This window comes from Pristiophorus japonicus, chromosome 13 (genome assembly GCF_044704955.1).
Source record: "Pristiophorus japonicus isolate sPriJap1 chromosome 13, sPriJap1.hap1, whole genome shotgun sequence".
NCBI lineage: Eukaryota > Metazoa > Chordata > Chondrichthyes > Pristiophoridae > Pristiophorus > Pristiophorus japonicus.
Window position 1 is genome coordinate 157,909,549 of NC_091989.1, and position 23,719 is coordinate 157,933,267.

Below are 23,719 nucleotides of genomic sequence, written 5' to 3' on the forward strand. Positions count from 1 at the left end.
CACCTTCACTGTACTCAACCTGCTTAACAGTTGCATGGCCTTTGGCTTTGATGCCCTTATCCCCTCTAAGTCCTTCACTATCTTGCATTCCCACTAATCCACTGGCACAATTGTTGTGTGCCTTTTCTTAAAGCAGAGGGCCACAAACTGGAGCACATTTCTGCCCCAGATGTGGCCTGATCATCTAAGAGAAAGAAAGACTTGCATTTATATAGTGCCTTTCACGACCTCAGGACATCCCAAAGCACTTTACAGCCAACAAAGTAATTTTGAAGTGTGGTCACTATTGTAATGTAGGTAATGCAGCAGACAATTGCGCACAGCAAGCTCCCACATGAATATGATAATGACCAGATAATCTGTTTTTGTTATGTTGATTGAGAGATAAATATTGGCTAAGAGACCAGGGATAACTCCCCTGCTCTTCTTCGAAATAGCGCAACATCGAATATCCATTTTTGATCAAAATCTTCCTTCCTCCTATTCCAGGAATATCTTGGAGGCTAAGAATAGCTGTAGGCTTCTCTTCTCAATAACAAACAGCCTCCTCCAACCCATTGATAGGCATGGAGTCAATTTGCTGACAATTCTGTTTGACAACGCTGCCACCACTTTTAATTATTCCAGCCAAATTGCCCAACTACCTTGCAGTATCAGTAAAAGGGACCATAAAGCTTCCGGATTGTTGTAAAAGCCCAATTATCACTAATGTCCTTTAGGGAAGGAAATCTGCCGATCTTACCCCATCTAGCCTATATGTGACTTCCAACACCAACCACACAAACGTGATTGACTTAACTGCCCTCAGAAGTGGCCTCACAAGCCACTCAGTTGTATCAAACCCCCACAAAGAACAAGGGACTGCAGTGGTTCAAGAAGATGGTCCATCACCACCTTCTCAGGACAACTGGGTTGGGTGGGGGCAGTTGCTAAAATGTCCCCTTCCAGTTGCGGTGCTTACACTTTCCCTCAATCTGGAATCTATGTTGGAGAAGGAAAAATACAAAATGTGTCAAAATATTTCCTCTTTAAAGTCATAAGTGATGTGCAATTTGATGGCTGAAGTAATCTTCCAGAACAAACCACATCATTCTAAGGGATACATTGATCCTCTGTAATTATTCATACAAGGCAAAGGAAGATCATTTGAAACTGTCATACAACAATACAAACCAGAGACTACGGAAGAAAATATTGTTCTTAAAATATTTGTATGTACAAGGTATATTCTCGCTGCCAGAATTGTCTTGGCATTCTCCTTCCTGACATTCACCCCCTTCTTTCAGCGAGGAATAGTTCAGACCGACAGGACATTCCCTGAGCTTGATACGGTGCAGTACTCAGAGTGTTAGGTTGTAGCAGCGTTTTGTTTCTGTTTGGCAAATAGATACTTTTGTACAGCGGGCAACATGAAATGGATGTTTAAAGAAGATCATTCATTAGGTGAGTTCAGCCTGCCGCCGCGATTACTTGTAGTAGCGGCAGCGAATGCATTCTGCGGTGTTGCGTTTGACGTCTTCAGGGCCTAGTGCTGACCTGCGCAGTTTGCCTTTCGAGGCTCTTGTTTGTTTTTCTTTTAGGGTGTGTGAATGATTGCGTCTACTGGAGGTTTTCAGAATCCTGTACCCAACATTCGAATATTGCATACCTGTATAACCAGTGTTCCAGTAAAAACAGTCATAAATTCAAAATCTGTTTTATACTGTAATTTCTATATTTAGATAATACAATATAGTACATTATTTATTTATGCATGTATAACTGTACCAGCTTGCCCAACCCTTCCCTTTAAATTTCAGCAGCATCTGTAAATATACTGCTCTGAGAGACAGGCCAGACATCACACCAACTTAGAACGACATATAATAAAAGGAAAGAACTTGCATTTATATAGTGACTTTCATCACCGAAGAATGTTGCAAAAAGCTTATGAAGTACTACTGAAGTGTAGTCATTGTTGTAACGTAGGGAACGGATTTATGCACAGCAAGGTCCCACAAGCAGCAATGAGATAAATAACCAGTTAATCTGCTTTTGGTGGTTTTGATTGAGGGATAAATGTTGGCAAGGACACGAGGAGAATTCCCTTACTCTCACAAATGGGACCTTTTATGTCCACCTTGGCTCCTTGTTCAAGCTCAATTCAAACTAGAGGACCCTGAATTGAGCTTCAGACTCCCAATTCCTATCCATCACTAAGACCACTACTACAATAACAACAACTTGTATTTATATAGCACCTTTAACGTAGTAAAAAATCACAGGAGCATTATCAAACACATTTTGACACCAAGCCACAAAAGGAGATATTAGGGCAGATGAGAGGTCGGTTTTAAGGAGAGTCTTAAAGGAGGATGGAGAGGTTTAGGAAAGGAATTCCAGAGCTTACAGTCTTGACAGCTGAAGGCACAGCTGCCAATAGTGGAGTGATTAAAATCGAGGATACTCAAGAGGCCAGAATTGGAGGAGTGCAGCTATCTCGGAGGGTTGTAGGGCTGCAGGAGATTACAGAGATAGGGAGGGGTAAGGTCATGGAGGGATTTAAAAACAAGGATGAGCATTTTAAAATCGAGACGTGGCTTAACCAGGAGCCAATGTAGGTCAGCGAGCACAAGGGTGATGAGTGAACTGGACTTGGTGCTAGTTACGACACAGGCAGCAGAGTTTTGGATGATCTCAAGTTTACAGAGGCTTAGATTAAGCCTACAGTTTCCATTTGTGCCTCTCTTGGCATCCTCCGAAGGGTCCATCAAAGCACTTGTTGCTGCTCCCTTAGAAGCACCAACCTCAACTGCCCCATCCTCTCTTGCCGACAAGCATGCCCACTGGGGGCTAATTTTGCCCAGCACCTTCCCAGCTGACACTGTGGACTCTGTTAGCGGATCAGCTATAACTAGTCCCTCTCCACATCTCCCACTAGAATGTCCATTCACTTGTGAACACGGCCCTTATCATCCACGAACTCATGTCTCTACCCCCCACTAATATTGCCAACAATTATTTCCAGGCTTTTTCTCAAAATAAATTGCTGACAGTCATTCATATTTCCACCTCTGCATCACCTTCCAGCTCTATCCTTGTCTCACTGCCACTGCCACTGAAACTCTCATCCATGCTTTCATCAGCTCCAGACTTGGTTTATCTAATACTTCCCTTGCTGACTCCTAAACTCTACCCTACTCCACTACCTGAACCATACCCACATTGTGTTCTGATGAAATGCCATCAACCTGAAATGTTAACTTTATTTCTCTCTCCATAGATACTGCCTGACCTGAGTATTTCCAGCATTTTCTGTTTTTATTTCAGATTTCCAGCAACTGCAATATTTTGCTTTTGTCATACCCACATTAAGTTGTGCACTCGTGGCCTTGCTGGCTTCCACTGGCTCCCCATCCAACAGCATATTGAATTCAAACTTCTGACACTTGTTTACAAATTCGGCTGCAGTCTCGCCCTTCCCAATTACTGCAATCTCCTTTACTGTATGTGCGACTCTGGTTTCACATACTTTCCCACTTCTTCCACTCCACCTTTGGTGGCAGATTTCCAACATCTTGGCCCCGCACTCTGCCACACTTTCCCTAAATCCATCTACCATTCTCCCCCCACCCCCGCTTTCAAAATCCTCCACAAAACCTTTGACCATGCTTTCAATCACACCTCCGAACTCTTCCACTAATGCCTGGTGTCCATTTTCTGTTAAAAGCCATGAACTGTTTACTACATTAAAGGCGCAATATAAATACAAGTTGTCATTTCTTGCTGTATCACTTTTTTGAGCTAAAATTACTAGTGACAGTACTGTATTAGCATATGGATAGTTAACACTTGTGATAATCTACTGGATGTTTATTTTAGCATGGTATTAACACATTTATTTTTTAGAAAAAGTGCTGCTGTTAATATAGCAGAGGGAGGAAAGCCATAAAAGTGTATTAAATGCTTATCTGCTAATAGTGCGACAGTAATTTTCAGCCTGACAATACAATAGTACAAAGTATAAAAATAGCTCTCTGTTACACTAACTGCCACAGAGCCTTATGGGCTTCATCAGAAGATGGCTGCCTGCATTGCCTCGACCTTGTGTCACTTCTATCTTGTGCTTTTGGAGACAGGGTTTGATGTCCAAGAAAGAAGTGGTCCATTCAAGCTTGCAACTGGAGGCTTGCCATGTTTGAGACTGGGAGTACTGTTTGATTTTGTCATTTCTCTTTCTCTTTTGTCATATCATCATTATTCTGCATCGCTATTAATGTGTAGATCAAAGGAGCAATATTAATCTGAGAACATCTTCATTTAGAATTTGCCTTTAAATGAGCTCTGAACCTAAATCAGATGATGGGTTTTGGCAATAGGTGAGAATAAATTAATTTATCAGCACAAACCATTCATAGTTATCTATTTAATAGTTGGTTGGGGGTTTCTCATTCGCCTGCATTAATAACGAGTTACATTTCTGAAGGGAACAAGAGTTAGACATGAAAAATAAGTAATATGAGGATTAAGATAGAATGTAATGGGGAGATGTTTCTGAATGCTGATTCTATGCAGCATATACTATAATGAGGATAATATTTGAGTGAGGATTAAACATGGTGTCTGTATGTATGTTGATGAGGACTAAGCGCAATGCACTGTTTAATTCTCATTCATACTTTAGCATCCAAAAATGAAAAGTGTGTATATTTAATATACCTTCCACTACATGCTGACAAAAAGTGAGCATACTCACCTATTAAAAATAAAAATTTGGGTATGCTACCCTCCGCTACACACCTACAGAAAATAAATAAATATCTGCTAACGGTTGTACCAGCAGCACAATGACATCTGGTAATTTATTTATAATATATATATATAAGACCTTTTTATCATATTTTATTTCTGTAATTTATGCATTCAATGATGTCACCATTTTGTTGTGCTTTCCTGTGATAAGTGAATTGTAATAAGTCTGCTTTGTCATGTATTATTCATGACCTGCTCAAGCACTTTGTTGGGATGCTGAGCAGTTTTCCAGATGAGAGGCAAGGAGAAAGGAAGTTGGTATGCATTATTTCTCCATGGCCTCGCCCCTCCCTATCTCTAACTGCCTCCAGCCCTACAACCCTCAAAGATCTCTGCGCTCCTCCAATTCTGGCCTCTTCCACATCCCTGATTTTAATTATTGCACCGTTGACAGCCGTGCCTTCAGCTGCGTAAGCCCTAAGCTCTGGAATTCCCTCCCAAAAACTCTCCTCCTTTAAGATGCTCCTTAAAACTTACCTCTGACCAAGCTTTTGGTCATCTGTCGTAATATGTTCTTATATGGCTCGCTCTCAAATCTTGTTTGATAATGTTCCCGTGAAGCGCCTTGGGACATTTTATTATGTTAAAGGTGCTATATAAATGCAAGTGGTTGTTGTTGTATTGTACAAAAATGTCATGGGGAGGTCACAAATTACTGCTGCATTTGAGGTTCCTTATTGGTTTGAGGCACATATGTGCAATTCAGGTTATTGGATATCCATATATCAAGACAAACAAGGAACCTTTTAAAATGTCTGATTGGTTTTGCACCAGATGCAGTTGTACTGCAACTGGTTGAACCCCAACAAGTGTCAGACTAGCACCTCATTGTGGTCTCATTGCTTGGCAAAATTTGTATTGCTCTCCGATCAACAATCTTAACCTAGTGATACCGTACTTTGCATCAATCCAACATAAAATTGCACCAGTTGATATAGAAACTGGTCTGTTAATATAAGTATGGAGTGTTACATGTCACTGTGGTCTATTTGAGCTCTTTAACTCAAGAGAATCCCAGTGTCAAAAATAGTGAAATTAAACATATTTTTCACAAAAGAAAAAATGGATCCAATAATTTAGTTTGCCGTTTTTAAACATAGGCAGGAGAGAACCCAAATGATATGCAATGCTACAAAGTATGATTACTAAATTAAAGTTTTCAGTACAGGAGTGATACACTGCACTCATGCAACAGTAACCTACATTTATATCGCCACTTTAAAATACTTGACAGAAGGAAAATGTATTGCTGTCTTGTGTGTTCTTTATGTCTTCGCTACAGTTCAAATAATATTTTCTAAAAAGCAAATCAAGCACTGGGATTCATTTCCAGAGGGATAGAGTTGAAAAGCAGAGAATTTATGTTAAACTTGTATCGAACCTTGCTTAGACCACACTTGGAATACTGTGAACAGTTCTGGTCTCCGTGTTCTAAAAAGAAGGTGCAAAAAAGATTCACAAGGATGATAAGTACATCCTCTCAGCTCTGTTATCAGGATAGGCTGAACAGGCTTTTTCACTGGAAAAGAGAAAGCTGTGGGGTGACATGATAGAAATATAGAAATAGGTGCAGGAATAGGCCATGCGGCCCTTCGAGCCTGCACCACCATTCAATATGATCATGGCTGATCAAGCAACTTCAGTACCCCATTCCTGCTTTCTCTCCCTTTAGCCGTAAGGGCCACATCTAACTCCCTTTTGAATATATCTAACGAACTGACCTCAACAACTTTCTGTGGTAGAGAATTCCACAGGTTCACAATTCTCTGAGTGAAGAAGTTTCTCCTCATCTCGGTCCTAAATGGCTTACCCCTTATCCTTAGACCGTGACCCCTGGTTCTGGACTTCCCCAACATCGGGAACATTCTTCATGCATCTAACCTGTCCAATCCCGTCAGAATTTTATATGTTTCTATGAGATCCCCTCTCATTCTTCTAAATTCCAGTGAATATATGCCTAGTCGATCCAATCTTTCTTCATATGTCAGTCCTGCCATCCCGGGGATCAGTCTGGTGAACCTTTGCTGCGCTCCCTCAATAGCAAGAATGTCCTTCCTCAGATTAGGAGATCAAAACTGTACACAATATTCAAGGTGTGGCCTCACCAAAGCCCTGTACAACTGCAGTAAGACCTCCCTGCTCCTATACTCAAATCCTCTCGCTATGAAGGCCAACATGCCATTTGCCTTCTTCACTGCCTGCTGTACCTGCATGCCAACTTTCAATGACTGATGTACCATGACACCCAAGTCTCATTTCACCTCCCCTTTTCCTAATCTGTCACCATTCACATAATATTCTGCCTCCCTGTTTTTGCCACCAAAGTGGATAACCTCATATTTATCTACATTATACTGCATCTGCCATGCATTTACCCACTCACCTAACCTGTCCGAGTCACCTCTTAGCATCCTCCTCACAGCTCAACTGCCACCCAGCTTAGTGTCATCTGCAAACTTGGAGATATTACATTCAATTCTTTCGTCCAAATCATGAATGTATATTGTAAATAGCTGGGGGCCCAGCACTGAACCTTGTGGTACCCCACTAGTCACTGCCTGCCATTCTGAAAAGGACCCGTTTATTCCTACTCTTTGCTTCCTGTCTGCCAACCAGTTCTCTATCCACGTCAATACATTACCCCCAATACCATGTGCTTTAATTTTGCACACTAATCTCTTGTGTGGGACCTTGTCACAAGCCTTTTGAAAGTCCAAATATACCACATCCACTGGTTCTCCCTTGTCCACTCTACTATTACATCCTCAAAATTCTAGAAGATTTGTCAAGCATGATTTCCCTTTCATAAATCCATGCTGATTTGGACCGATCCTGTCACTGCTTTCCAAATGCGCGGCTATTACGTCTTTAATAATTGATTCCAACATTTTCCCCACCACCGATGTCAGGCTAACCAGTCTATAATTCCCTGTTTTCTCTCTCCCTCCTTTTTTTAAAAAGTGGGGTTACATTAGCTACCTTCCAATCCATAGGAACTGATCCAGAATCTATAGAATGTTGGAAAATGACTACCAATGCGTCCACTATTTCTAGGGCCACTTCCTTAAGTACTATGGGATGCAGACTTTTAAGATAATGAAAGGGTTTGATCGGATAAAAATAGACAAAATGTTTCCACTTTTGTCCGAGGAGTCCGAGACTAGAGTTCATAAATACAAGATAGTCACTAATAAATCCAATAACGAATTCAGGAGAAACTTCTTTACCCACAAAGTGGTAAGAATGCAGAACTCATTACCACAAGGAGTAGTGAGGCAAATAGCACAGATGCAATGAAAGGTAAGCTAGATAAGCACAAGACGGAGAGAGGAATAGAAGGATATGCTGATTTGAGTTAGATAAAGAGGGGTAGAAGGAAGCTCGTGTGGAGCATAAACACCAGCATGGACTGAAACAGTTGCGCCACACAAGAACCAGGCAATAACCATCTCCAATAACAGAGGGTCTAACTGCCTCCACGTGACATTCAGTGGCATTACCATCATCAAATCCCCCCAGACCATTAACATCCTGGGGGTCACCATTAACCAGAAACTTAACTGGACCAGCCATATAAATACCGTAGCTACAAGAGCAGGTCAGAGACCGGGTATTCTGTGCTAAGTGACTCACCACCTGACTCCCCAAAGCTTTTCACCATCTATATGGCACAAGTCAGGAGTGTGATGGAATACTCTCCACTTGCCTGGATGAGTGCAGCTCCAATAACACTGAAGAAGCTCGACACCATCCAGGCAAAGCAGCCCACTTGGTCGGCACCCCATCCACCACCTTAAACATTCCCTCCCTCCACCATTGGTGCAACATGGCCGCAGTGTGTACCATCTACACCGCAAGATACACCACAGCAATGTGCTATGGCTTCTTCAACAGAACCTCCCAAACCCACAACCTCTACCACCTAGACAAGGGCAGCAGGAGCATGGGAACACCATCACCCACAAGTTCCCTTCCAAGTCACACACCATCCTGACATGGAAATATATTGCCTGTTCCTTCATCATCGCTGGATAAAAATCTTGGCACTCCCTACCCAACAAAGCACTATGGGAATATCTGCACGACATAGGAACAGGAGTAGGCCATTCAGCTCTTCGAACCTGCTACGCTATTCAATGAGATCACGGCTGATCTGCGACCTAACTCCATATCCATTGGCCCAAATCCTTTAATACCTTTAGTTAACAGAAAGCTGTCAATCTCCGATTTAAAATTAACAATTGATCTAGCATCAATTACCATTTGCAGAAGAGAGTTCCAAACTTCTACCACCCTTTGTGTGTAGAAGCGTTTCCTAATTTCACTCCTGAAAGATCTGGATCTAATTTTTAGACTATGCCCCCTAGACCTAGAATCCCCAACCAGCAGAAATAGTTTCTCTCTACCCTCTCTGTTCTCCTTAATATCCTGAAAACTTTGATCAGATCACCTCTTAACCGTCTAAATTCTAGGGAATACAACCCAATGTGTGTACTCTCTCCTCGTAACTTAACTCTTGAAGTCCGGGTATCATTCTGGTAAACGTACGCTGCACTCCCTCCAAGGTCAGTATATCCTTCCTACGGTGTGATGCCCAGACCTGCTTACAGTACTCCAGGTGTGGTCTAACCAGGGTTTTGTATAACTGCAGTATAACCTCTACCCCAAAGTGCTGCCGTACAAAGTGAGTATGCAGGTACAGCAAGTAATCAGAAAGGCAAATGGAATGTTGGCCTTTATTGCAAGGGGGATAGAGTATAAAAGCAGCAAAGTCCTGCTACAACTACAGGGTATTGGTGAGGCCACACCTAGAGTATTGCGTGCAATTTTGGTCTCTGTATTTAAGGAAGGATATACTTGCATTGGAGGCTGTTCAGAGAAGATTCACTCGGTTGATTCCGGAGATGAGGGGGTTGACTTATGAAGATAGGTTGAGTAAGTTGGGCCCAAACTCATTGGAGTTCAGAAGAATGAGAGGTGATCTTATTGGAACATATAAGATAATGAGGAGGCTCGACAAGGTGAATGCAGAGAAGATATTTCCATTCATAGGGGAAACTAAAACAAGGGGACATAGTCTCAGAATAAGGGGCCGCCCATTTAAAACTAAGGTGAGGAGGAATTTCTTCTCAGTGTGTTGTAAATCTATGGAATTCTCTGCTCCAGAGAGCTGTGGAGGCTGGGTCATTGAATATATTTAAGGCGAAGATAGACAGATTTTTGAGCGATAAGGGAATAAAGGGTTATGGGAAGCGGGCAGGGAAGTGGAGCTGATTCCATGATCAGATCAGCCATGATCTTATTAAATGGCAGAGCAGGCTCGAGGGGCCAGGTGGCCTACTCCTGCTCCTATTTCTTATAGTCTCATGTACCCCCTTGTATTCTAGTCCTCTAGATATAAAGACCAGCATTTAATTAGCAATGGACTGCAGCGTTTGAAGAAGGTGATTCACCACCACCTTCTCAAGGGCACTTAGGAATGGGCAATAAATGCTGGCCTTGTCAGCGATGCCCACATCCCGGGAATGAATAATATTTAAAAAACTGCAACTGTTCAGAGTTCATTGTATATTTGACCAGTTTTTTTGGTAAGGTCACTAATTTTTTTAAATTACTGCCCCTTGTTTTTCCTCTTTACTTTGAAGCATCATTTAGAATTTAATAAGACACTTTCCATGTTTAAATAGAGAATTTTAATAAGGTTGAGAATTTAACATTGTTTTTATTGGAGATTTTTGTTATTGCTCTATTCGAAGTGAAATAGGAATAATGATAATAGTTGAAAAGTACAGCTTCCTTATTTTATTTTATCTCCCCCCAACCCTCACCCCCACCACCACTATTTAAAGTTAAGCTTTTCTCCTTTTTAGATCAGTCCCCAAGCTATATGCTCTTTGTGCCAGAAGTACATGAAGCTGAGTGGCTTCCGACCTCTTCCAATGCCATTCTGTACCTGTTCAGGAGGTGCACCAGTATTGTAGGTTGATTTGCTTAATTAATTTTCTTTCCCCTACAGGGCAGAACCACATTGCCACTGTGCTGTATCTTTCCCAATCTATTTCTGAAATCAGAACTCATTACAAATGTGGAAATCGTGACTGCCAACCCATTTACAGTGGTTCCATGGCCCGGATTTTGTATAGATAATAGCGGTGAGGCTAACAGCACCCACTGTTATAATGGAGTAAATCGGAGAGCAACTTTTGGCGTCCGCACATGTCAGAGATACCCCACTCTTCCACAGGGTGCACTGTAACAGTCCTCGCTGATGAACTCGGTACTGAAATCAATGTAATAGTGTGAACCTGGGGTACTTGCCCACCAGTTGTCCACTAAAGACACCAGAAAAGGTTAGGGCTTGTGCGTTCAGGAGTAAGTGCATTTTTAACAGCGTGATAAGTAATAATTACTGCCAAACAACCTCTCAGGCCCTGAAAATGTAATTTTATAAGTGTGGAGTCTCATTCCTTCAGACGTTAATTAGTGCTGGATATTTTTTTTAAATGTACACATTTAAAAAAAAAACTTATTCTCTTTTATCGCTCTCAAATCTTTCTCAATCTTTATTTTGCTCTCTATACATGATTAAATATAATTTATACTTCCTGCTTTATACTTCCTGGTGTAGAGCCTGCAGGCTGAATCTTAACTTCCAAAAATGGGTGGGCTGGGGTTGTGTCAGAGATTAAAATGCAAAAAATCTGGAACAGGAACTGAAACTGCCTTGAACCCACCCACTTCCGGTTTAATGGAGGCAGGGCGAAAGACGGTGACCAATCTGCTTTCGGGAAATGTATTGGTCATTTAAATATTATAATGAGGTTGGCTGCCTTCATTTTTAACAGTGATTCAATTTTTAATCATAGGCAGCCGTATTTCCCGGGCCTCGGGAAACTCGGCAGCTGAAAGCAGATCTGAAGGGTGGAATCCTTGAGGTAAGTGCCTTTACAGCACTGCTTGTGGGCCAGGAGGAGCAGGAATCTTTCCTCCAAGCCCAACAACCTACCCACAATTTACTGATTTCAAAGAAAAATCAGTCCTCTCCAATCTCTATTGATTTGGAATTCATACAGAGAGAAACAAAATTATCAATAGGCATTAGTTATCTAGCAAAATATATTCTTATTTGTCTGAGCTCACACAGTGAGCTATTGAAAGAAGGAAGTCATTGGTTAACATTTTCTTCTGTATATATAGTTTGAGCAAATGTTCTCTCCATCTCTCTATCCTGTGCACTAAGAACATAAGAACATAAGAAATAGGAGCAGGGGTAGGCCATTCGGCCTCTTGAGCCTGCTCTGCCATTCAGTAAGATCAAGGCTAATCGGATCTTGGCCTCAACTCCACTTTCCAGCCTAGTCCTCATAACCCTTGACTCCCCTGTAATTCAACAATCTGTCTATCTCAGCTTTGAATATATTCAATGACTCAGCCTCCACAGCTTTCTGGGGTAGAGAATCCCAAAGATTCACGACCCTCTGAGAGAAGAAATTCCTCCTCATCTCTGTCAGACAGCGAGTAGTTAAATAGTACTGAGGCCTCCACCAATGGTTCTGAGGTAGCCACACGAGCAGGAAAATCTCAGTTTCGAACCCCATTTTAAGTTGACTTAGCTGCTGTCAATTAGAGGTGCAGGAAGAATGATTACGGCACTCCTGGATTAGGGAAAGGAATATTGGTCTGGTTTCCCACTGTTGATCACTATTCAGCAACTCCTGCTGGAAGGTCACATGGACAGGGGGTTGGGCCTGGCTAAGATGTCACCCACAGAAAAATGAGCTGCTGAGGATCCACATGAAAAATTGCTGCTTGGGCAAGGTACTGGAGGTAAACTGCTGCATGTGGAACCCAAACCCAGCAAGGGCGGCAACACTATCAGGGAGGAAGTGAGAAAGTGTGTGAGGAAAAAACGTGTATGTTAAATTTCTTTCCATTAATACTTACCGTTACTTTACAGAACACAGGTGTGTCGAATCTGCCAAAATTAGAGCTAAATATCCAGACAGAGTGCCAGTGAGTATCATTCCAATAAAATGGTATAAAATGCTTTGATGAGAATTCTTTTTGCATTATGTTTTGACAAAAGAAAAATGGGAATTAATTAATTTTATTTCCTTATAAAAATGAATTCTAACTTAACATTCAAAGATAAAAGTCCTACTGGATTTTGTATATTTGAAAGAAATCGAGGTCAAAGCTTCAAAACAGCTACGAAAATAGTGTCATAATTGCTTTTAAAAGGAAAGTGGACAAATATTTGAAAAAAAAGAATTTAAAAGGCTATACGGAACAAGCAGGGGAATGGTGTAGGTACGGTGGGCTGAATGGCCTACTTCTGTAAAACTCAATATAGATTTTAATTTAAGTCATTTATTTAGCACATATTTAATGCTTCAGTCTGGCATTTCTTTAACTTGAACTTAAAAAAATCCAACCTATTACAGTAAAGGTTTAAATTGGTAGAATCTAAACAAAGAATAGTGGGTTGGGTTTTCAGTAAACAGAATATTACAGTGTACAAAACTTGGATCCAGGCTAAGGTTGTGACAGATTAGCCCCTGGAGGGTGACACCAGAAATAAGTGATTGCAGTGTTCTTCATGGATCTCTGTTACCAGGAAAATTGATTGATGAGGCAAATGACTTTTCCTTTAACCTATATATGTTGTAATATCTGATTTAATATGCACTAAACTAACAAGCAGGGCATTTACATGCAAACATATACAGAACATTCATTATGACCTTTTATGAACAATTATATGGAGAGACTGGAGAAGCTGGGATTGTTCTCCTAGAGCAAAGAAGGGTGAGAGGAGATTTGATAGAGGTGCTCGTGAGGGGGTCTAGACAGTAGATAGAGAGAAACTGAGGACACAGATTTAAGGTGATTGGCAAAAGAAGCAAAGGTGATGTGACAACTTTTTTACACAGCGAGTGGATAAGATCTGGAAAGGGTGGTGGAGGCAAACTCAGTCGTGGCTTTCAAAAGGGAATTGGATAAGTATCTGAAGGAAAAAATGTGCAGGGCTACAGGGAAAGGGCAGGGGAAATGGGACTAGCTGAAGTGCTCTTGAAGAGAGTCAGCACGGCCTCCAATGGCCTCCTGTGCAGTAACCATTTTATGATTCTAATAAGAATATTCATACACTTTGGCAGAATTATTATTACATTACTTTACTTATATGACCAAATTGTTTTTTTTAACTATATCTGAACTGTATTAAGTAAACTTACTGAAGTTAACCCTTTTCATATTTTATAACTTTTAGAATGTGTAATAAAAACTTAAAATGCCAGAAATACTAAGCAAGTCAGACAGCACCTGTGGAGGGAGAAACAAAGTTAACGTTTCAGGTCGATGACTTTTTGTAGTTTTGACTAAAAGTCATCAACCTGAAATGTTAACTCTGTTTCTCTCTCCACAGATGCTGCCTGACCTGCTGAGTGTTTCCAGCATTTTCTGCTTTTATTTCAGATTTCCAGCATCCACAGTATTTTGCTTTTGTTTTAGAATGTGTAGATAGTTTTAACAATTTACTATAAAGAAATTTCAGTCATTTTAAAACTAGAATTAAAAGAGGAAATTGAGCACTTCTGTGTTCTCAAAATTCTATTAAAGCTGTAGGGATGTCCAGGTGTATGTTCTGTGATCATTAAGTACCTGCCCTACATTTGTCCCTGAAACAAATAGAGAATGCTGGAAACATTCAGCAGGTCGGGTAGCATCTGTGGTGGGAGAAAGGTCAGGTTAACGTTTCGAGTATTGTGACTTCTCTTTTGTCCCAAGTTGTGCTTTAACTGAGTTAGTTGCAGCAATATTTACAGGGCTTTTCTACAAGTGGCTGCAATCACCCATTTCATAAGATCAGAAACACTGAAATATAGGGCAAGGGCAGTACCTGCCACACAATATGACAATCCGTGTTTGTAATGTTTGTTGCCTTTTTAAAATATTTGTAAATTGGAAATATCTGCAAAATATTGTTCTGAGTACTGGCGAGGCCAGTGGTTCCTCTGAGAAGTACAGCCAGAGCCACATTCATGGCACCACGGGTGTCTCAGCTGTACGGGGGGTGGCGGGGGCAAGAGGAAGACAGGGAAAGCAATAGTGTTAGGGGATTCAATAATTAGGAGAGCAGCAGGCGTTTCTGCAGCCACAGACGTGACTCCAGGATGGTATGTTGTCTTCCTGGTGCCAGGGTTAAGAATGTCACTGAGCGGCTGCGGAACATTCTGAGAGGGGAGGGTGAACAGCCAGAGATTGTGGTCCATATTCATGCCAATGACATAGGTAGCAAGAGGGAGAGGTCCTGCAGGCAGATTTTAGGGAGCTAGGAAAGATTATAAAGCAGGATCTCAAAGGTAGTAATCTCTGGATTACTCCCGGTGCCACGCGCAAGTGAGTATAGAAATAGGAGGATAGAGCAGATGAATGCGTGGCTGGAGAGATAGTGCAAGAGGGAGGGCTTCAGATTTCTGGGGCATGGGGGCCGGTTCTGGGGGAGGTGGGACCTGTACAGGCTGGACGGGTTGCACCTCAACAGAGCCGGTACCAATATCCTTGTGGGAGGGTTTAAACTAAGTTGGCAAGGAATGGGCACCAGGATGTAGCATTTGAAAGGAGAAACAAAGGGCATAATGGATTAGGAGAGACAGATAGCACTAAAGCAAGAAATAGTAAGGTATTAGGTGGGGTCAGACTAAGAAAGAACACAGGATGGTCTAAGATAGGTTTACAGTGTATGTATGTGAAAGCACGAAGCATAGTAAACAAGGTTGGCGAGCTGCAGGCGCAAATAGCCACATGGGCAGGATTGTGTATTAAATATTCCTGGATATAGAGAGTTCAGGAAAGATAGGGAAAGAAAAATAGGGAATGGTGTGGCAGTATTGATTAAGGAGAAAGTTGCAGTGATGGGGAGAGAGAGGATGTCCTGGAGGAGTCAAGGACCGCATCTATATGGCTAGAGTTGAGAAACTATAGTGGTGCCATTGCATTACTAGGTGTATTGTATAGGCCACCAACTAGTGGGAAAAATATGGAGGAGCAGATTTGCAGAGAAATTACAGAGATATGCAAGAACTATAGAGTAGTGATAATGGGGAACTTCAACTATCCTAATATAGACTGGGATAATAGTGTAAAGGGCAGAGAAGGGGAAGAATTTCTGAAGTGTTCAGAAGAATTTTTTTGATCAGTATGTTTCCGGCCCAATGAGGAAGGAGGCATTGCTGGATCTGGTTCTGGGGAATGAGGTGGGTCAAGTGGAGTAAGTGTCAATAGGTGAACATTTAGGGAACAGTGATCATAGTATCATAAGGTTTACATAAGAACATAAGAAATAGGAACAGGAGTAGGCCATTTAGCCCCTCAAGCCTGCTCCGCAATTTAATAAGATCGTGGCTGATCTGATCTTGGTCTCAACTCCACTTCCCTGCCTGCTCCCCATAACCCTTGATTCCCTTATCTTCAAAAATCTGTCTATCTCCACCTTAAATATATTCAATGACCCAGCCTCCATAGCTCTCTGGGGTAGAGAATTCCAAAGATTCACGACTCTCTGAGAAAAGAAATTCCTCCTCATTTCCATTTTAAATGGGCGTTCCCTTAATCTGAAACTATGACCCCTAGTTCTAGATTCCCGCAGGAGGGGAAACATCCTATCTGCATCTACCCTGTCAAGCCCCCTCAGAATCTTATGCATTTCAATTAGATGACCTCTCATTCTTCTAAACGCCAATGACTATAGGCCCAACCTGCTCAACCTTTCTTCATAAGACAACCCCTTCATCTCAGGAATCAACCTCGTGAAGCTTCTCTGAACTGCCTCCAATGCAAGTATATCCCTCCTTAAATAAGGAGACCAAAACTGTATGCAGTACTCCAGGTGTGGTCTCACCAACGCCCTGTACAGTTGTAGCTGGACTTCCCTACTTTTATACTCCATGCCCCTTGCAATAAAGGCCAACATTCCATTTGCCTTCCTAATACTTGCTGTACCTGCATGCTAACTTTTTGTGTTTACGGGGAAAGTGGGACTAGCTGAGGTGCTCTTGCAGAGAGCCAGCATGGGCTTGACGGGCCGAATGGACTTCTGTGCTGTAACCATTCTATGATTTCTATGATTTATAACCTTTATTCAAAATCTATCCGTAATGCTCAAAAAGCTGACTACTTATTCGGAAATCTGTTGAAAGTAACATTTAAAATGTTAGTAAAAAACGCTATCAAATGTGTTTGTAATTATTTTGTGGTTGCAATAGGTGATAGTGGAGAAGGTATCTGGCTCACAGATCGTGGATATAGACAAAAGAAAGTACCTGGTGCCCTCTGACATCACAGTGGCACAGTTCATGTGGATTATTAGGAAACGGATCCAGCTGCCATCTGAGAAAGCCATCTTCCTTTTTGTAGATAAGACAGTCCCTCAATCCAGGTCAGTGATTTAATAACTTGCAATTGTTTTATTTAGCCAAGTATTTGAGATATAAATCTGCACCGATTGTGTAAATGATAAACTTTACATGCAGTGAAATAAATATTTCAAAGAAATCTCATCAAAGTGAGAAATGAGACATTTAAAATTGGATTATTCTTTTTTATATCTGAAGCTGTAGTAGCATCATTACTTCAGTCTCTAGCTGCCAGAAAGAATAAGAGAACAATTAATGGAATAAATAGGCCACTTAATGAACAACAGTAGAATGTCCAGACAATGAGGATTACCTTCATAATTCATTTGGGATTTGTTACCCAAGCCATTTAGAATACTCTGGTCTACTTTTACCCATTATATATCCTCTATATTTGGTGATATTCTTTTTGAATTCAATTGTAACATTTTGTAGTGTGTATCTATTTTCACTGCAAGTGTAAAATGGGTTTGTACACAAAAGCTCTGCAAGTGTACAGTATATTTTCTGTATTGCGTATGATTGTGTAGTGCTTATGATACTAGACTAACAACCCTGTGGTCATGAGTCTAAAATCTACCATAATAAGTTGTGAAATTGAATTCAATAAATCTTTTCATTTGTTGGCTGGCATCAAAAACAAATAACAATGAAAGCTGCTGGATTGTTAGAAAAATTCAATTGATCTTTCAGGGAACCTACCATCCCTGCCTGGTCTGTCCTCCAATTGACTTCAATCTCATTCTATTTGATTGACTTACAATGCCATCTAATGTAACCTAGCAACTGAGCCATAGTGTGATCTGGAATTGGCAATAAGTACAGACTTGCCAGCAGCGATAACATCCTGAGAACAAATTGATCTTTTTTTGAGTTTAATGTTAAAAAAAATACAAATGGGTATTATTAAATGAATTATCCCAGCCTTATCAATGTAAACAATGTTAACACTCTGCTTTTAGCTGGCACTGATAAAAGTGACACCAATCAGAGAATAAATTTGCCAGTATTTTGGACAGCACATTTCTATTGTTTCCTCACCAGTAGAAACAGCAAATATATTCAGGACAAAAGCAAATGAGTTATGATATGCTTCTCTAAAATTACTGAACAATTGGAGCACCATTCACTATCCCCCTGTAATAATGTGTTCTATGGGAATTGTTGTATTTAGGTTTAGCATAATTTTGGAACAGTGTGTACTAAACATAGAAACATAGAAAATAGGTGCAGGAGTAGGCCATTCGGCCCTTCTAGCCTGCACCGCCATTCAATGAGTTCATGGCTGAACATTCAACTTCAGTACCCCATTCCTGCTTTCTCGCCATACCCCTTGATCCCCCTAGTAGTAAGGACCTCATCTAACTCCTTTTTGAATATATTTAGTGAATTGGCCTCAACAACTTTCTGTGGTAGAGAATTCCACAGGTTCACCACTCTCTGGGTGAAGAAGTTCCTCTGCATCTCGGTCCTAAATGGCTTACCCCTTATCCTTAGACTGTGACCTCTGGTTCTGGACTTCCCCAACATTGGGAACATTCTTCCTGCATCTAACCTGTCTAACCCCGTCAGAATTTTAAATGTTTCTATGAGGTCCCCTCTCATTCTTCTGAACACCAGTGAATACAAGCCCAGTTGATCCAGTCTTTCTTGATAGGTCAGTCCCGCCATCCCGGGAATCAGTCTGGTGAACCTTCGCTGCACTCCCTCAATAGCAAGAATGTCCTTCCTCAGGTTAGGAGACCAAAACTGTACACAATACTCCAGGTGTGGCCTCACCAATGCCCTGTACAACTGTAGCAACACCTCCCTGCCCCTGTACTCAAATCCCCTTGCTATGAAGGCCAACATGCCATTTGCTTTCTTAACCGCCTGCTGCACCTGCATGCCAACCTTCAATGACTGATGTACCATGACACCCAGGTCTCTTTGCACCTCCCCTTTTCCTAATCTGTCACCATTCAGATAATAGTCTGTCTCTCTGTTTTTACCACCAAAGTGGATAACCTCACATTTATCCACATTATACTTCATCTGCCATGCATTTGCCCATTCACCTAACCTATCCAAGTCGCTCTGCAGCCTCACAGCATCCTCCTCGCAGCTCACACTGCCACCCAACTTAGTGTCATCCGCAAATTTGGAGATACTACATTTAATCCCCTCATCTAAATCATTAATGTACAGTGTAAACAGCTGGGGCCCCAGCACAGAACCTTGCGGTACCCCACTAGTCACTGCCTGCCATTCTGAAAAGTACCCATTTACTCCTACTCTTTGCTTCCTGTCTGTTAGATGATATTCCATGTGTGCAATAGAATCAGTTTCAATGTTGTGAAATATTCCTGTTACTGATTGTGGAAATCTTAACAATGTCAATCATTGATATCATCTATTTTGTTGCCAAAAGAGTAAAAATTACAAAAGCATTACAAAGCTTATTCCCTTTCGCATATTTAAATTGTCGTGTCCTGGAAAGGTAGAATACATTTTAATGCAGATGATTCTGACAAGGCAGCATTTATTGTCTATCCCTAGTTTTCTCGAGAACATTGAGTCAACCACATAGTGTGGGACTAGGGTCACGTGAAGTCCAGAACAGGTAAGGGTGGCAGGTTCCCTTTCTGGAAGGACACTAATGAACTGGTTGGGTTTTTGCAACAATCCATTGGCTTTCATGATCGTTTTTTTGTTGCCTGCCCACCAATGACCAACTTTATTGAATTCAGTTTTACAACTTGCTCTGTTGGGATTTTAACTCTGACTCTGGGTTGTCAGTCTAGTACCATAACCACTAGGCTACTGTACCCATGCTGGAAATGTGCATGTCACATTTAGCGATTTTCTGATCATTCTTCCACAGAAAAGATTTGGAAAAAGAGTTAATGTTGGGCTTTTAAATAGCATAGTGTATCCCAATAAGTTTGTTTATAAAATGAGAGATGACAGGTGGTTAAAATGCTAATGAGTTGGCTACGATGTAGTCTCCTTATGGACTGTACATAAGCAACTCATTAACCAATCTTGGCAATTAGAACACACTTCAAATCCATAGTGTTATTTTTAACCATCTTGTTTAAATCAAGTAAATCAAGTGTGGGCTAGTATGGCATGTCCTTAAATTGTATTATTACTCAAAGATGAGTTATGCAATTGAATTGAATCCGGTCATGACAGCTGTTGTGTTTGTTCATTTGTTGTGAAATAAAAGTACCTTAAAGGTTCATATCTGCTCTCATCTCACCAAGTGTTCACTCAGTGTGCATATTGAAAAAGCACACATGTAAAAGATGCCAATATCCAATGCAGATCATAAGGGGATACTATTATACATCTCTGAGTTATGCTATTGTAAGATAGATATAGGGCATGAGAGTCAACTCCCATAAAAGCAAGATGCTGAGAATGCTTACAGGAGCAACTGAAACTACTGAATTTGAGAAGGTATCCACATCAGATCTGACTCTATGATAGTGCCAAATTCCCTACATGACTAGTTCCCTTTCTCAGGCAGACCATTGGAAAAGGTCACTAACCCAATTGTAGTCATACTGCGGTGAACCACTCCTCAATCTGTACCTCTCAGTGCATCACTCAACCTTCATCCACAGCCCACCACCTTTCAGTTTTTGCTGGACTTCAGATACATTAAATAGAAGGACAGATAGATATTGGGATTGTGGCCTTTGGCAAAAATTTGTCAAAAAAACCCAGAGTAAACTAAGGCGATGTGCTTTACCAGACATAGGTAGGTTTTTTTTATTGCTCATGTTTACCTATTAACAACCAATGACAGAACAGCATAGATAGATGCCTGGGAATAGATACCTTTGAGACACTCTTACTCTGAAAATGGTGAAGAGACATGGGGTAGATTTTAATGTTCACTGCCAGCTGGAAAGGTGGCAGTAGTGAATTGGGTGCCTGTTATACATCCTGCCCGATTATACTTTCCATTGAAGTTAAGGGACAGGAAAGCCTAGCGGGTTATATAATAGTCAGCTGATACACTACACCGAGTTTACTGCCCAGTTGTGAAAATTAACCCCATGGAGATTTTAAAAATAAAGAGCAGTAATAAATAATATCATACCTAGTCCATTTGACTCTGAGCTGAGCCCCACATCCTGTACATCACCAAGACTACTGATGTCCAACTCAGTAACATTGCTTGCCCCGACCCCTCCCTCAGCCCCTCTGCTGCTAAAACCCTGATGCATGGTTTTGTCACCTCCAGAGTGGACAACTCCAACACTTTCCTTCCTGGCTTCCCAAACTTCACCTTCTGTAAACTCCAACTCTGCCACATGTATCTTGCCCTGCATATGCCCCCCCCCCTCCCCCCCCATGTTCTTGCTGACCTGCAATGGCTCACTGTTCCATAATCCTGGTACTTACCTCTAAATTCGCCCATGGATTTTCACCATCCTATCTCTGCAACCTCCTCCAGCTCTATGTCAGCCGTGGCTCAGTTGATAGCAACCTTGCCTCTGAATCAGAAGAAGGTTGTGGATTCAAGTCCCACTCCAGGTACTTGAACACAAATATCTAGGCTGATACTCCAGTGCAGTACAGAAAGAATGCTGCACTGTTGGAGGTGCCACCTTTTGGATGAGACGTTAAACCGAGGCCCTGTCTGCCCTCTCAGGTGGACGTAAAAGATCCCGCGGCATTATTTCTAAGAGCAGGGGATTTATCCCCAGTGTAATAGCCAATATTTATCCCTCAATCAACTAAAACAGATTATCTGGTCATTATCACGTTGCTGATTGTTGGAGCTTGCTGTGTGCAAATTGGCCGCCACGTTTCCTACATTAGAGCAGTCAATACATTTGAAAAAGTACTTAATTGGCTGTAGAGCACTTTTTGACGTCTGGTGGTCGTGAAAGGCGCTATATAAATGCAAGTCTTTTTTTTATGATCCCATCCTAAATACTCCATCCCTCTTGCTTTGGCCTTCTGTGCACCCCCAGCTCCTTTCGCGCCACATTTGGTGGCAGAACTTTGCAAACCCTTCTGTAAACCTCCCCCCCTTTTTAAGAATTTCAAGATCCATGGTCAAGCCCCCCCTAACCTTGCTCTTCTTTACTTGAAGTATGTTTCCCTTATGTCTATTTGTGAAGCACCTTGAGATGTTTCTTTATATTTAAAGACATGTTCATCGACCTCATTCATAGTTCAGCAGCTTTATCAACCATCAAAATTTAAGAGAACATTGCTTCATTATTATGCTTGCTGTTTGTTTCTTCTTGTAGTTTGACCATGGGCCAACTGTATGAGAAGGAAAAAGATGAAGATGGATTTTTGTATGTGGCTTATAGTGGAGAAAACACATTTGGCTTCTAAATGTCTGTGCTTTAGCTCACAGCCACAGTTAATGCTCACCAATGGAAAGCCTACTTGTACTGTAGATACATTATCTTTTTGGAATATGATCTTGTGCGGAACATTAATCATTATGAATGCATTTATTACTTGTTTCACACTATATTCAGTTTATTGTGTTTAAATTAATAAATTATGTAAACAAATTAGTTTTCTTTGTTGCAGCTCAGTATTGTGACATGCCTGCTGTTTGAGATTTTTAATTAGTTGAAACCTGTATTTAAGAAAAGTTGTGTAAATATTGAAAGATAAGGTGGCTGGAACAACCTAACCAATAATAAAATACATCAGAATTTACAAATCTGTGTTTTTTTTTAAATTGTGGTCTTAATAATAGATGTTTCGTTACTTGGGACATTTAAGTAATATGTTAGATATCTAAAATGTCTTATTCTTATTAGTAAAAAAAAAAGAAAAAAACCTGCATTCTATCTTAAATGCACAGCTATGATTATCCAATAATGCGATGATAGATTACAACTGTGTAAGGATGCTGGGTAAGGGAAGTGAAATTGGATATTACTGAAATAGTACACTACCCCTTCAGTCCGGTTCATCGCCAGTTCAGATTCATTGGATTGAAGCCTTCTGTTTTTGTTGGCTGTAATCACATTAAGTGAAATGTGTTTGACCAGTGTGATTTCAGTGTTCAGTGGATACGGACCCAGAACACAAAACTACCCCAGTTCAGCACAAATTGCCAGTCTCATTCAGACAGCGTGTAGGGATGGCTGGAGTGAGAAATGGAAAAAGACACATTGGTGCAAGAGGGAATGCTGTTCTGAGCTTAAAGCACATTGTTGTAGCAGAATAAAAGAATCTTTTCTCTGCATCTGGCCATGCTCTACCTGACCTGGGAATGTTGGACGCCGACACTAAATGACAGATGTGGACAAGATAATCCCCACTCTAACGAATGCAGTAATTCACCAAAATACTTTTTTTTTTAATTGCTAAAATATCCTCACATATAACCATAATCCCTGAAAGTTCTGGAAAGTGACCAGATCATCAAACTACAAAAGCAAAATACTGCGGATGCTGGAAATCTGAAATAAAAACAGAAAATGCTGGAAATACTCAGCAGGCCAGGCAGCATCTGTAGAGAGAGAAATAGAGTTGATGTT

At 41.0% G+C, this 23,719-nt stretch overlaps 1 protein-coding gene across 1 annotated transcript; it reads left to right on the plus strand.

The window, feature by feature from the left end:
• The first annotated feature begins 1,303 nt into the window (after positions 1-1,303).
• Positions 1,304-22,893, plus strand: gabarapl2 (GABA(A) receptor-associated protein like 2). The gene is made up of 4 exons (XM_070897000.1): positions 1,304-1,443; positions 12,749-12,804; positions 17,058-17,230; positions 22,463-22,893. Exons 1-4 carry the CDS (start codon positions 1,410-1,412, stop codon positions 22,551-22,553), a joined length of 354 nt encoding a protein of 117 aa, XP_070753101.1. The 5' UTR covers positions 1,304-1,409; the 3' UTR covers positions 22,554-22,893.
• Positions 22,894-23,719: the final 826 nt, after the last annotated feature.

Excerpts from the sequence above, each read along its gene's own strand:
- gabarapl2 (XM_070897000.1), top strand. The coding sequence starts at position 1,410 with ATGAAATGGATGTTTAAAGAAGATCATTCATTAG. Across the intron at positions 1,444-12,748 it reads TAAAGAAGATCATTCATTAG|AACACAGGTGTGTCGAATCT; the intron begins GTGAGTTCAGCC and ends GTTACTTTACAG. Across the intron at positions 12,805-17,057 it reads AATATCCAGACAGAGTGCCA|GTGATAGTGGAGAAGGTATC; the intron begins GTGAGTATCATT and ends TGGTTGCAATAG.